We start from the raw sequence: 15,755 nt of genomic DNA on the forward strand, positions 1-15,755 counted from the left end.
TTTTCATCTGTCACCATCAGTTGGCATTTAATAGCTATAATTTAAAATTCTATATTAAAAGCCTCACAGAAATTAGCATCGCATCATACTTGAAACGGTATTAAGTACATTGAGACATTTGGAATCTTTAGAAAGTATGTACTTATACCATTATTAAAAATTAATATCCAGAATATTTTCCTTGATTTTATATATATATATATATACATATAGCGCCACAATGTAAAACAAATTATATGGGTTATTCAAAATCATGTATTTGGCTCATAATTGGCCTAGCTTTATTACAAATTCACTTAAATGGTGGCTATAAACAAGATTCTGGTTTCTTTTGTGTACATGAAAAACATTCTAAAAACCAGTATCATTTAAATAAGTATTAAATTAAACTAGAGCTAAGTGGAAATTATCTGGCAAAAAGGAATACTGACATCTATATCTTAAAGTTGCAATTGGATAATAAATTATATTTTAAAAATGTACATAAAAACTCTACTACTCCCACCCGTAAATTAAAGTTTATTTATTACCCAATCATGTTTTAGACTTAAAGTAAAATCCTATCACTTATAGAAAATAAATCCAACAATTTATCCAAACATTGTTACATAAGAAGTTTTAAGAAACTGTAAATAATTCTTAATACTCTCATTTTGATTCTCCGACTTTTCAAGACTATGTTGTATTTCTTTCAAACATACTTCCTGGTGTTGTGCTTTCTAAATAAAAAAAGAAACAAACATAATCAATTATGGCATTCATATCAAAGGATCAATTAATGACATTCATATCAAAGGAGAGTCACAATGTAAAATTTATATATACAGTAATTAAATACACAATTTTAATTTTGAAGAGAGAATTCTAACATCTGATATGTTCATTATTTACTTATTTTAGAGCTCACTTTTCTTTAAAATTCAGCATGACTAAAGTACATACATGGTTGATCTTTACTGTGATACTATTTTATTGAAACTATCATAATTAATTTTCACTACCTTTAACATGACCTATTTTAATACTAGTTTTTGCCATTTTCTCTGCCTAAAAATTTCTATTTTATACCATAAGACTTCTGCTGCCTTAAAAATTCCAGTTTTTATGATATGAACATTTTTAGAAATCTTTAAAAATAAAAAGAATTCTAAATATTATAGGTGTTCTTTATTTGAGGAAAAAATTCAAAGCCCAATATATATATATATATATATATTTTTTTTTTTAACGTTTATTTTTTTTTTGAGACAGAGAGAGACAGAGCATGAACAGGGGAGGGTCAGAGAGAGAGCAGGAGGCACAGAATCTGAAACAGGCTCCAGGCTCTGAGCTGTTAGCACAGAGCCCGACGCGGGGCTTGAACTCACAAACCGCGAGATCATGACCTGAGCTGAAGTCGGACGCTTAACCGACTAAGCCACCCAGGCGCCCCTCAAAGCCCAATATATTTTTAAAAATATTCAGCTGCACACAAATTCCCAAATCGATCTGTTCACTGAAAATACTTCAGATAGATAAGTTGCAGATACCATCTAGCTTCCAACTAAAATGTACACACCTTCAAAAGAGAAAGAAATCTTTGCATTCCTTCCTATCAGGTATTCAATGATACCTGACACCTTCTGAAACTGAGTAATGCCCCTTGGGAGAGGAGAGTGGCATGGGATGAAACAATGTGTGAGGATGGGCTACACAGAATCATAGAATGAATATAGTGAATCTTTGCGGAACATCAGTTTTACCCAACAGTTTGGAGGGAAAAATATTAACATGAACACACTTATATTGTAGGGTAGAATGTGAAATGTTTGTGGATTATAGGATAATGCATTAGACTCCAGAGACATTCAGGCTTCAGGAAGGATGGCCTGGGTTAAGGGGGTGGGGCCATGCCTGGGTCTGCATATCCACTCTGCCCCAGGTGAAGCACTTGGGCAGGAAATCTGAAGAAGCCTGCTACCCTGGGCGGGGTGCTGTGGAAGACACCAGGATATAATCAACTATGGGACAGGCTCTCAGGGTGCTTCCAATTCAACTGGAGCTAAGATATGTATATAAAATAAATACTGACTTGCCCACAGAACTGTCCCCTGAAAGGACAAAATACATAGACTCGTTTTTCAGTAATGTCTAAACCAATGTTTAGAATTCTAGATTTTTATCCTGTAAAAATTATCAGATTTAACAGAACCTCAGATCTTAAACTTTCTTTTGGAAGCTTTAACCAAGTACTGGGAAATTATAGAGAAACCCAACTTATCTTACTATTTTTTTTAGAACTTTAATTACACATATTTTATAGTATCAAAAATTCTGATGGTGGGAAAAACATTAAAAAAAATCAATCTATAAATAAAAGAGATTTAGAATAAAGGGAAGGCCCATGCTACATTAAAACTGAGAAACGTTTGTTCTGATTAAATTGCCATGGCACTTTTGATGGTGATAAAATGAAACCAAAATTGCATGCCAAAAATCATTTAACTTTTGAATCTTTCACGTTTTCAACTTTTAGACACTTGGGAATACAAAAATAGTTTTCGTGGTGTCTCCGGCTCCCAGAAAAGATAAAGTATCATCATTTTCTATGTCACCAAGTAGATAGTTTTCAAGTAATTTAGTCACGACTAGTGCTAGCTCTCATAGTGCCTTATGCCAATTGACTACTTTCATGAATATTTAGGAAAAGACATTAGAAGATTAATTAAACACGGCCAATTTGGTATTCTCATTTCATGGCTGAGTGGCTCAAAGCACCCGTCTCATATGCAGATATAACAATATGAATATTTACTTAACACAAACTCATCACCTTCTAAAATATAATATTCATTACTCAAGACAGATATCAAAATCTAACTCATAATAGTTTAAATTGTGTATCTTAAAAAAGTGAAAAATTCATACCAGAAATTCCTAAGTAGATTATATCTGTAACTTTCATTAAACAGTCGTCATGCAAAAGTAATATTCAGGAAAGGGCCTGATGAGACTTGGGGAAATGTAATAGAAGCTACCAAGGATGCAGTATAATAATTCTTTGGCATAATCATGACATCTTAAATTTTTATGATTTATATAATTTGTTATTTTTAATATTACCAATAAAGCAATCCCCTCACTTCATACTTTAAACTATACAGTAAGAATGTTAAATGCTAATTTACTTCTTATGAAAATATATTAAGCCCTACAAATACTTACACTGTTCATTTTGCAAACAAGTTGACTTTGTTCTTCATTTTTCTTTCTAAGCTCAGTTTCCAGATCTAATATTTTAATCTGTAAAGCCCTCTCTCTAGATGACATTTTCTCTATTTCTTCAGAAACCTATAATTTTCATTAAGAGAGTAAAATAACTAAATATGCTTTCTTTAAAGTATGACTTAAAGACTTGACATAGTTATACTATACCTCTTTTTTCTGAACAGATATTAACTGTATACTAGCTTAATTAGAAAATGTCTAAAGATGTTCTATCTTGAAAAAATACATATAGCATAAGTATGCTTATTTCTCTTTGCAGTTAAAAATATCTGCAAAATTAGCTTGAGATGGAAGAAGTACACACATTTGCACTCCTCTGTGACTTGGGTAGGTGTTTTTCCCAATACTGTATTTTTTTAACCTACTGAGGCCAACTTGCCAGTTGCCATCCTACTGTATGGATATTCACCGTGGGGTCTAGAGTGCTGACAGAGCATAGAAGGTTCTCATCCAGTGCTGCTCACAGATTGGATGGATGAGATTGGGACAGAGCAGGAGATGTATACACGTCACTCACACACAAGAAACTGTTTTTCATTCATTCACTTACAAAGTGGTCTGAATTTGAGTTTTCTATTTCTACGATGGTTTATTTTAGCAGAAAGTCTAGCTGGGCTATGTTCATCCAATGATTCAGATATGTGGGAGCCTTTCTGCAAGAATTCTGAGTTGGAGCCAGAAGAGTAAGAGTGGAGGCAGGGCTAGTTCAGGAGTAAGGAGCTAGTGGGAAGGACTGTCCTCTAACTATATTCCTACTGTAAATTTAGTTCTAAGTTATTGTAAAGTAATTTACAAAAATTTCTTCTGCACAAATTCCAAAGGTGATTGTGAGTGAGGGATGCTCACAGGATGTAAAGCTGTAGGAGAAAGAGCCCTTGACAATGTCCTCAGTTGTGGACAACGGTGACAGGGCAGTGCTGGCACCCTCACCTGGCAGGAACTAGAGACAGCCCCATGTTCCAGTGCAGCAGGAGAGAAAGGAGAACGTAGACACATCTCTGGGGAACTCTCAACGCTTCTGAGAAGGAATCTGACAACACCTACCATTTCTGAAGTCTACCTAGGCTGAACCCAGGATAAAGGCATTTATTTTCCTCTCAAAGGTTGATGGGGCTGAGAAATCTGGATTACATTCCTACCGTTGGCAATACATTTTGCTACCTAGTTTTTATTCAATGTTGTGCCTTTCAAAGTCAATTTAAATTGGTTTCCCACAATTAAAACAAATCTAGATAGATAGATAGATGACACTTGCAATGTATGAGCCACACTTCAAGGACATCAGATTTTATCTAACTTATGTGGAATTGCCATTCACAAGTTCGTGAAAGACATGGGTGGAAAAGAGTTTAGAGGGAAAGATTCAGAATTTGGTAGTGGACATGTTAAGGTTGAGATGTTAAGTAGAGATGTCAAGTAAGTAGCAGAAAATCTGAGTCTAGATTTCAGGGGAGAGAGAAACCTGGGGAAGAGATACACATTTGAGAGTCATCATGGTAAAGAGGATCTCTTTTTAGCACCATTTAATCTGATGAGGAAACACATCATCCCCATTTTACTAATTAGGAAACTAAAAGTTTAGAGAAGTGACTCACTCTGGGTCAGGGTGTAATGTCACCCTGAATTCAAACCCAGTCAGAGCCAGAATTCAAACCTAGTGCCTGTTGGAATCCAAAGACCACTTTATGCCCTTTCAAGATTACATTTTCAAATCATTTGATAAATGTATTTTTTCCTTAAGACCCTCCTGAATCATTTCCCAACGCCCCCAGTTAAACTAACGACATCCTCTGGTGTACCTTGCACCCTCCCTCTGTTGTAGCACCTACATGCTGGATGACGTTTGTCTGCTTGCCTATTATCTCCCTATTGGACTATGAGTGTCCTGAGAGCTGGGGCGAGGTCTGTTGGAGATGGTAAAAAAGACATGACCTCCAGGTAACCCATGAGCTGGACCTGGGCAATTGGAGGTTCCCCACCTTCTCCCCTGTCCTTGAGGTATGTGTTTTGCTTTCCTTCCCTGCTCCCAGTAGCTGCTCCAGGTAAAGAGCCTTGAGAATGAAATGTGACGTTGAGATTTTCTGGTCTGGGTACATGACTGAACCTAGTTAAACGGCTTCTTTATAAACTTAAGAGTCTGTCAGGTGGCTGTGGAAATCTACTCATCTTGTGGCTGTCCAAGACAACTCTCATGTTCCCTTGCTTACTAAACCTGCCATTTTCCAACCAGGAATGGTGCATCTCTTTCTACGGTCTCTCTCTGCCCTCCACATGTGGGTTTCTGATTACACCAGGGAAACTGCCGATGAGCTTGGGAACGAACAAGGTCTTATTCATCTTTGCATCTCGAATACTAGCAGAGTGCCCAACACACAGTAAGATATTTATTAAATGCAAAACAAATGGATTTAACTGGAATTCAATTTTTCTTTAATTCTTGTATGTATTTATGCAATAATATTAGGCGAAAAGAAAAGGGACTGGAGCTTTACACCTCACCAGATCCTAACCAAAATGTTCGATAATTTGCACAACTGCTTTTTATTCAAAAAAACAAAACAAAACAAAAACAAAAAGGAGGGGGGAAGTCTTTCCATGTTTTCCATCTCTGCCCTCTACCCTGCCACATCATCATTCACCTAGTGAAGTAATTCTGTACCAGTAATACAGCTGTTTAGCTCCAAAAGGGAAAAGTAGGTAAAAAACAAAAATGTAATTGCTCTCTTCACCCTGTCATCAGGATAAAAACAATAACTGTAGGTTTGGTAAGATGAGATATTGTCTGTTTAAAAAGACGACTCTTCGGTAAACTAATTAAAAAGTTTCTAAATAAAGGCCATCTGTACCTTTTGTCTTCCTTCTTCTAAAGCAGCTTCCAGCTGTCTGGCCAATGCTGTATGTTCTGCAGATTTCTCTTCAAACTTAAGATTGCTGTGCTTAAGACATTCTTCTTGGTTTGCCAGTTTCTTTTCAAGCTCTTTATTTTCTGCATCCATCTGTTCTAATTTTCTTTTTGCAGAAAACATATATTTTAAAATTATAGTGTATAGAGAAAAATGTAACACCAATTTTAAGTCAATTTAATACTTACTGTTTAAGGTTTTCACACTTCAACTGAATAAGATAATTTTCCTCTTCCAAAGAAAGCTTTTTTAGAAGATTATGATTTCCATCAACCTAAAAGAAGGGGGGAAAAAGTTTTCTTGGTTATTTTCTTTATAAGCAACTTCCAAAGAAATCTATGTACTTTAGTGTTAGAATAATCATTAAAGAAACAAGAAGGCCTAAATATTATTATTACTCCTACACAGAGAGACTCAAAGAAATAATTACATTTTTAAAACATAAGTTCTTAAATTCCTGATTAAGTTTTTTTTTTTTAAAAAAAACTGCTGTCTCATAGGAAATCATCTACTAGAAGGTTTTTTCTGAAAGATGGCAATTAAAACATTCTGAACAATGCTTTGTTGAAAAAGGGTGTTTATTTTATTAAGTAAATTTGAAGACTAAAAATCATTAATCTCCTATTGTTGCATATTTAGAGTTACTCTTACAGTTTCCTGCTTCATCTCAAGATAGTGAATGATAATTGAACATCTATGAAGTTAACTATGAGTGAAAACTGTATTTGTGAGAAGCAAAATAAAATGAACAAATCAACCAAAGACAACTTGTTCATGCCAAAACCAAATACTCTTCCCATTGCTTCAAAAGCTATACTTATTTTAAGAAGCCTTGAAAATAATTTTTTTCTCATAATTTAATTTATAATTTGGGTTATCTATGTAGATTTGGCATTCTCCTACAAAAATCTCTTTTCAGGAATTTAAATTTAGCAAAGTTTTATTTGCATGTTTTTTTCAAAAACAGGATGCATTTCAAAATTAAAATCCCGGTTACATTTGGAAGATAGACAGGGAGTTGTTTTTGCAAATAAACAAAAAGACTTGCTCCCTCCTTGCATATACTTCTTTGAAAGAGTAATTAATTAAAAAAATATTTGTAAGAGCTTACTCTGTACTAGGTATTGAATTAGAAGATGGTATGTGGATTCTCTCTCTCCCTCTCTCTCTTCCCCTGCCCTGCTCATGAGTATGCTGTCTCTCAAAATAAATTAATTAAAAAAAAAAAAAAGGGAGATGGCTATGTGGTGACTAACAGGGCATCAATGATCCCTGTTCTGATGGGAGTAAAAAAAATAAAAATAATTGAGAATAATCCAAATGAATTTGATGCACAATTCTAATGAAAATAAATTCTAATTTTTGTATAGTAAATTATAATAATTTAGCTTATCATGATATCAAAAAGGTATATGTAAACATAGTATTGCTCTTCTCATGCTATTACTGTGTTCTCAAATGTCTAAATACAGATTTATACAAATAAAATGAGCTATTTTAGTTACCAATTTTCCACGATAAAATACTATAAGAATAGGTTGCAAAATATTACAGCATCTGCAATAAACTGATAAATTGACTTAAATGGGAGTTAAAAAAAACAAAAAAGCAAAACACATCAACCCCTGACATGAGTGCCCTCAACTGGTGAAATCACTCCAGAGTATTACTTTAACGTATCTAGAAGACAGCAAAATGACAGCCGAACACCTGGCCCTGAAGCTCCCTAACGGTGTGCACCTTGTCCGCACATCTCTCCCTGTAGTGCTGCACACTCTCCTGACACTCGTGAAGCCTCCGTTCCGCCGCCGTCACCGAATCGCGGACGTGCTCTAACTCCTTCAGATGAGACTCCGTCTGGCCTCTCATCTGAGTTGGAGCATTAGGGAAATAAGTGCAAGGTCACACATTCAGCATTAATGTCTTTACTACCTTACATACTACATATGCTCGTAATACAATGAGTATTTTAGGTATAATGGTTATAAACAAAATGATTCAACCAAATAAATACGAATAAACATGAACTTGGACTCTGCCAACTAAGAACATATAACTCAAAAGCGGGCTGCAATTTAGTTTGCAAAAAGTCTGTTGAGTAACTAATATAACACTGTATGTTAATTATACTGGGATTAAAATTTAAAAAGTAGTTGAAAATAAGTTTGTTGAGTAAATGCATATAATATTAGCCTGCAGGGAGAATGTTTAACGTACTGAGGAAAGCAAACTTCCTGAATCCTGTAATTTATACTCAGGCATAGTTATTACTAGTAAAGCTAGTGTGGTAGTTTTCTACTACCCAGCCATCAGTCTAAAGTAATCGTCACTCTCTGTCATTCAGTCTTGTAACTCAGATCTTTTAGTCAGAACAGCCTTGCTGCACTTATCTTCGTTCAGGTTGGTGGGGTTTACTATATATTATTTCTAGTTAGCTAATGTCATCAGTACTCAGTAGACTGTAACTTCATCCTTAGTGTTACTATGAGCAAGTCTCCCTAATTTTATCTACATTCATCCCTTTGGCTAGTGCGGTACCTCACTGTGGCATTTTTGTGGAAATGTGACAAGAAGCAAACCTAAGAAATGCTTACATGGCTAATTAAGAAAAAATAACAAGACATATGGCATTTAGGATGTTTATAGGAAGGAAAAAACAAGAGCCAGACTCTGTCCCTGAGACAGGGAACACCTAGAGCTACCGTGCATCACCTGGCACTCTTGATCACAAAAGGTCAAGCAAGAACAAAGTGTACCTCTGGGTCCCCAAACATCTAAGAGCCCATGAGAAAACCATGAGAGTCAACAGTGGAAAAGGAAAAATCTCATCTTAAAAAATGACTTTTCTAGGGGCACCTGGGTGGCTCAGGCAGTTAGTGTCTGACTCTTGATTTTGGCTCAGGTCATGATCTCACATTTCATGGGTTCAAGCCCCATGTCAGGCTCTGTGCTGACAGTGCACATCCTGCTTGGGATTCTCGCTCTGTCTCTCTGTCCCTCCCCTCCTTGTGTTCCCTCTCTCTCTCAAAAGTAAATAAACTTAAAAAAAAAAATGAATGGAAATTTCTTAAAAAAAAAAAAAAGACTTCTGGTTTAATACCAGTTAGAAGACATTGTGACCTCGTGGTATCTGAAAATTACAGGCTTCTGCCCCATCAGCCTTTTGAACAGGTTTTTTTAATAGGCTTTTTATTTACAGTGCTGCTTAGCAAAAGAGACCTTTGCAGTGGTATGTCTCATGAGAAAAAGAGACCAGAACACATGAAATGCTAGACATGCTTCTAAAAATAGGTGAAAAGTAATCGCAAGAAAGTAGTCCGTTGCATGTTAGGTGGGCTATCTTTATCTCTGTTTAACCAGCAGAATGCCCACTCTGGCTGACCTCTTCTTCACACTCATGCCTCACTCAGACATCTCGATCCCAAATGTGGGGGCAATCCAGAGATAGTCACCTTATTATACTCAGTTGGAAGTGACTGGTAACATCCCATGATCTCTCCAGCTAGGAGTCAGTGTCCTAGGACTTCCACTGCTTCCTTACCAAAACAACATGACAAGACCCAAAGAGGGATGAGGTTTCACTTAAAAAGTTAAAAATATTCGCAAAAACATCCTAACTTGCCAACACTGGCCTTCCCCTCATTCTGTTGCAATGGGGTGACAACGGGAAATGATGCTGTTTTTTTAATATTATTTTTCCTCCAAATATTCTCTGCATTTAGCAGAGAATATTTACTTTGCTTTTTAGACACAAAAGATTTAGTACCAGAAACAAAAAGGTGGGATTAAAAACGAGAGATATTCAAGTTTGCATATTTATGGTTGAGGAAGCTCAGGGATTACGTGATAACCATTTTTTTTTTTTTTGAGCTATGTTAAGTCTGCTCTTATATCAGAAAAATTAAACATTTATGCTGTTTTCAAAATATTAAGGAAAAAGTAAAAAAATAAAAAAAAATTCATACAAACATTTCAAGCCTGGAAGAAACATTATCTCTTTAGAAAACAAACTCCTACAGAGATTTAAGACAGATAATTCCTAGGTCTAAACTAGAGAAAACAACCACAATGAAAGAATAGGTATAGTACTCATAAAGTACAAAACATATAAATAAAATATTATTTTATTGCTTAAAACATCAAACTCACCTTCTCTAACTTTTTATTTTTGTTTTTTGTTATTAGGTTATTTTCATGTAGCAAATTTTCACATCTGCTTTTCACCATTTCAGCTGCTTCTTGCAACTTTTGTATCTGAAAATAGAGTAACATATTTTATTATTAAGACCACAATGTAAGGGCACCTGGGTGGCTCAGTCTGACTGTTTTCGGATCAGGTCATGATCTCAAGGTTTGTGAGTTTGAGCCCTGCATCAGGCTTTATGTTCATTGCATGGAGCCTACTTTGGATCTTCTGTCTCCCTCTTTCTGGCCCTCCCCTGATCATGATCTGTCTCTCAAAAATAAATAAATGTTAAAAAAAAAGACTATAATGTAAAATAAAAAGCAAATCATTATTTCCCTATCAATACCCTCAGTATCTTTATCTAATGTTATTCCTGCTTTAATATAAGAATAGATCAGTGCTCTATTCCAAACTACAATCCTTTTATGACTTATCTGTCTTTTCCCATCAATACTTCTAGTCTCTCCCCTTAAGATTGAATATTAGAGAGATCTATACTTGCAGGTCAATGAACTTTAAGGAGAACTAAAAAAAATAATTAAAAAAAAATCTGAAGACTAAGGGGTAATTGAAATATGCTGACATGTATGTTCACATGCATATTTATTTGGGAAGAGTCAGATTTATTACAACAAAATAAAATGCGTTTGTTTTTTTTTAAAAAAAAGAACATTTGATCCAAACTATACCAATTATTTTACCAATTCCACACCAATTATTTTACACTCCAAAATTTAAAAATGCTCAAAAAAAAAAAAAAAAAAAAAAAAAAAGAAAATCTAAGCACTTCATACAAAGCCCAGAGCGTAGAACATGCACAGTATTCTTGCTGAGGGATGAAAGCCAAACACACAGCTGGAGGATCCAGATGTCATTCTCCATAATGTGTCCCGCAGTCCACTATGGCCTCCATCTTACCTCTGGTCTGGTAAGCTCCACATGACTGCAATATATATTCTTTAAGTTTATTTTTATTTATTTTGAGAGAGAGAGAGAGAGTGCAGGGGAGGGGTAGACAGAGAGGGAGAGGGAGAGAATCCTAAGGAGGCTCCATGCTATCACCGTGCAGCTCAACGCAGGACTTGAACTCATGAACTCTGCGATCATGATTTGAGCTGAAACCAAGAGTCAGAAACTCAACCAACTGAATCACCCAGGAGCCCCATGACTACAAGATTCTAACTGGATGTCTCAACTTCATTTTCCCATCTAAACCATCCAGATGTACTTCCTTCCTACCTATCTACACAATGCCCTGCTTAAGCTTTTACCTTTAGTTCATTATTCTTTAATTAAAATGCTCTCTCATCCAGTAAAATCAAGCTCTTTATTGACTAGTCTGTTACCATTGTTCAAGGACCTGCATAAGTCCCATCTTCTCATACATATTTTCTTGAATACTACATTTCCAAAACATAAGGTTTTCTATAAATTGCCACTGAATACATGCTGTATTCCATATATATTTTCATATGTTCTTTTCCAGGTCTTTCATGTGAGTAAATCAGAATTTTACTTTTTTTATTGGGAAAGAGGGAGTGTTGAGCTTTAATGACCCTAGAAGGGAGTCATTATTCTACATCAGTACCATTACATATATAAGATGACAAATAAATATAACTAAGTGTAACAAGATTGTACCTAAGGTTTACATTACACCTACGTAATTAATTTTAGATTGACTTTTAATTTTTTTTAATGTTTATTTATTTTTGAGAGACAGAGCGTGAGCATGGGAGGGGCAGAGAGAGAGAGGGAGACACAGAATCCAAAGCAGGCTCCAGGCTTTGAGCTGTCAGCACAGAGCCCAACACAGGGCTCAAACTCACAAACTATGAGATCATGACCTGAGCCAAAGTCGGGTGCTTAACTGAATGAGCAACCCAGGTGCCCCTAGATCTACTTTTAGGAATACCCAGTATATACACAGTCAATGTATGAATCAGGAATCAGCAGAATCATCTACTTATAAAAATATACGAGGCGTTAAGAAATAGATGGGACATATATTCTATCACAAAATAATAGCTCCACCTTAATTTAGATCATTAAAAATAAAGTGTTTTAAATTGTCTACAAAATTTAACATTAAAACAAATGCAATAGTCACCTGAGTTTTATATACTTCAATAAGGGCTTTCTGTTGTTTTTCTACTTCTTGTAATTCTAAGAGTTCATTTTCAACAGAAACAACCTCATCCTTCAAAGCAGCAAGTGTAGTCTAGCAAGGAATATATAAATAGATTTTATAAATCATTAGAATTCACTTATACTCTGGTGCTACAGGGTTATAAAAACATAACTCATTTATCAACAAAGTTAATAACATAATTATCTTTATTGCATAAAATTACCATTTAAATTTAAGAAGTTTAAAAAGTTAGTAATAATGAATAACTATAACAAGACTTATGTAAGACATATATTTTTAAAACTTTTAAAATTTCCTGAGAAAGAAAGACTTGGAAAATAGAAAGACCATGTTCTTTGATGGGAAGACTCAATACTAGTGACATACCAGTTTTTTCAAAACAATAACACTTTAAGTGCAATTTCAACCAAAAATACAACAGTTGGGAGGAGGGGGAATATAACAAAATTAATTTTAAGATTCATATGGAAAAATAAATGGGAAAGACTAATACAATTCTGAAAGAAATACTAAGGTAGAGAATCTCAGTACTTACTAGATATTAGGATGTATAAAGAACTAAAATTTTTAAGTTTACTGTGTGTGTATGTGTATGTAAATATACATATACATATATATATATATATAATATATATATATAATTTTAGAATTTAAAAGTCAATGGAAAAGACAAAGAAAAAAACACCAAACTTATATTTAGTATATGATAAAGGTTGAATTTTTAAGTCAATGAGAAAAATGTGGATCACTAAATAATGGTAATAAAACAACTGTTTAATTATTAGAAAGAAAATAGATTAACTATTTAGCTCCAACCAATATTATTTTTTGTATTTATTTTTACAAAATATATTTGTATACTTACTTAAAACAAAGCTTTAAAATTCTTCACAGAAGATACAGCTAAAATTTTGATTTTAGGATAGCAAAACCCCTACTAAGCATAGATCAAAAAAAGATATCAAGCATTCTAAGGGTTTGGGATTTTACCTTCCAAGTTTACAACTTAGCCTGGAACAGTTTCATGGATGCTAGCAAAGGATGTGAGACTCCTGGGTCAGAGACACAAAACTTCATTGCAGCAATAGCAGTAGCCAGATGCCAGATTTGCGGTAGCTTCCTAAGCCCCAGCTCCCACAGGGCAACACAGTGAGGGTCAGATGACACTCACACCTTTCAGGGGAGGCACTAGAGAGGCGCAACCCTGAATTTAGGGAACCCAGATCTCTCATAACAGGCAGTAAGCATGTCTGCCCTTTGGTAAGGAAAACATTGCTATCTCCAAGGATGTCCATTATACAAACATCCTTGAAAAGATAGTCTGGATCTCAAGCAGTCAGTCCTTTTTACTTGTAAGATATGCAGAAATGTGACAGACTCAACAGAAGCCATAAAAGAAAAAAAATATGTATACATACATATGTGTAAATGCATCTCCCCGAACTTCATTGCCCCCTCGAAAAATTTAAGAGGCAAACAAAATGTAAAAGAGAATAACTAATTATGACAAAAGATTAATACCTGAGTTCTTACATGTTAATTAGAAAAAAGACCTAAAGGATAGTGAGTAGGTAATTCATAAAGGCAGAAATGTAAATCATCAATAAATACATGAAAAAATATATTTACTGGTCATTAAAACATACTCTGGGCACTGGATATTCTTCTATTAATGAAGAAAAGAAACAAAAAATCCCTTCCTTCATGGGGCTCACATACCCCATGTATAGAAAGACAAAAACAAGGGATAGACGAATGCAAAACGAGAACATGAAGTAAAACACACCATACACGAACTGTGGATGGGCCAGGGAGGTCTCCAGAAGGGACTTTTGAGCAAACACTGAAAGTGTGGGTCTTTGAGGGGAGGGAATTCCCATAGAGCAAGGCAACAGTGGGAGAAGCCCTGGCCAGTCAGGGAAAAACTGTAAGAAGGTCAGTGTGGCAGGAAGGGAGAAACCAAAGGGGATAGTGGAAAGATGAGGCCCAAGAAGTAATGGATAGCCAGGTGGAATAATGCTTTGCAGGTATTTATTAACCAGGTATCACTGGAGGGTTTGGGTGGAGCAGTGACATGGTGTGACTTACATTTTTATGGGAACGACTCTACTGCTGCACTGTAATCTGAGTGCAGGTGCAAGGGTGGAAATAAAGAGGCGTTGGGAAGTCACTGTAACTGTGAGACATGCTGGTGGCTTAAACCAGGACAGTAGCAGTGGTGCTGGGGAGAGATGGTCAAATCCTAGATCTATCTGTAGTAGATCTGCTGACAGACGGGAAGCAGATGGGAGAGAAAGGAGTCAAGGATGACATCAGGTAAAAGAAGGGTGATTGCTGTTACCTGAGATGAGGACAACTGTAGGATGAGCTATTTGGGGGAATACAGAAGCTCTATTTTTGTTGTTGTTGTTGTTGTTGTTGATTTTCCAGAGGGGTGGGGGGGATGGGCAGAGAGAGAGGGAAAGAGAGGATCTGAAGCAGGTCCTGCACTGAAAGCAGACAGCCCGATGCAGGGCTCAAACTCACGAATTGTGAGATCATGACTTGAGTGGAAGTCTGACACGTAAGGGCTGAGCCACCCAGGTGCCCCTACAGGAAGTCTTTTTTAAACATGCTAACTTTGACACACCTATTAAATACCCAAGTGGAAATTTCAAGTAGGCAGTAGAATACTTGTCTGGAATTCGGGGGCAAGGTCTAGGCTAGAGATATAAATTTGAGAGCCCCCAGGATATACCTGGTACTTAAAGCCCCAGCACTAGATGAGATCATCTATCAAATTTGGAGAGATCTCTTTTAAAATTGTCTAGTACTGGAAAAAATATAGGGACCCAATTATGATGGGTAATTTGGAAATATGTAACACCAACACTAAAAATGAGCCTTCCTTTTGACCATATAATTACAATTCTATCCTAAATGTATCCTAAGAAAACAGATACGCAAAAAGACTCAAGGAAACTGTCCACATTTTTATTTATAGCAGCAAAACACTGGAAGTGGTCCAAAATCCCCAAAACTATATGCTAAAATAGTAACTTTAGTTTCAGTTATGAGATCACAAGAGATTTTTAAATGTTTCCCTTTATGTGTTTCTGTTTTTCCAACTCTTTATAATGAACAAATAGAACTTATAACCATCCAAATAAACTCTTGCAATTTCAAGAGAAGAGGTCACTGGGTCTTGAAAGCAATATCAGCTCAATTTTTTTTTTCATTTGAAACATTAAAATCTAAAATTATTCTG

General features: G+C 35.5%; 1 protein-coding gene across 6 annotated transcripts in view; it reads right to left on the minus strand.

Moving 5' to 3' along the window:
- ODF2L (outer dense fiber of sperm tails 2 like) overlaps positions 1–15,755 on the minus strand; it is a 36,740-nt gene continuing 20,985 nt past the window's right edge. For 3 of the 6 annotated variants that reach the window (XM_042997738.1, XM_042997732.1, XM_042997733.1), the window contains 7 exons: positions 12,467–12,577; positions 10,320–10,424; positions 7,881–8,039; positions 6,359–6,444; positions 6,114–6,276; positions 3,205–3,330; positions 1–719 (listed from right to left, as the gene is read on the minus strand). In XM_042997738.1, coding sequence (XP_042853672.1) covers positions 591–719; positions 3,205–3,330; positions 6,114–6,276; positions 6,359–6,444; positions 7,881–8,039; positions 10,320–10,424; positions 12,467–12,577 — 879 coding nt within the window. In that variant the 3' untranslated portion in view covers positions 1–590. The remainder of the gene's footprint in view (positions 720–3,204; positions 3,331–6,113; positions 6,277–6,358; positions 6,445–7,880; positions 8,040–10,319; positions 10,425–12,466; positions 12,578–15,755) is intronic. The other 3 variants (XM_042997734.1, XM_042997737.1, XM_042997736.1) reach the window with 3 other exon arrangements.

This window comes from Panthera tigris, chromosome C1 (assembly GCF_018350195.1).
Source record: "Panthera tigris isolate Pti1 chromosome C1, P.tigris_Pti1_mat1.1, whole genome shotgun sequence".
Classification (NCBI taxonomy): domain Eukaryota; kingdom Metazoa; phylum Chordata; class Mammalia; order Carnivora; family Felidae; genus Panthera; species Panthera tigris.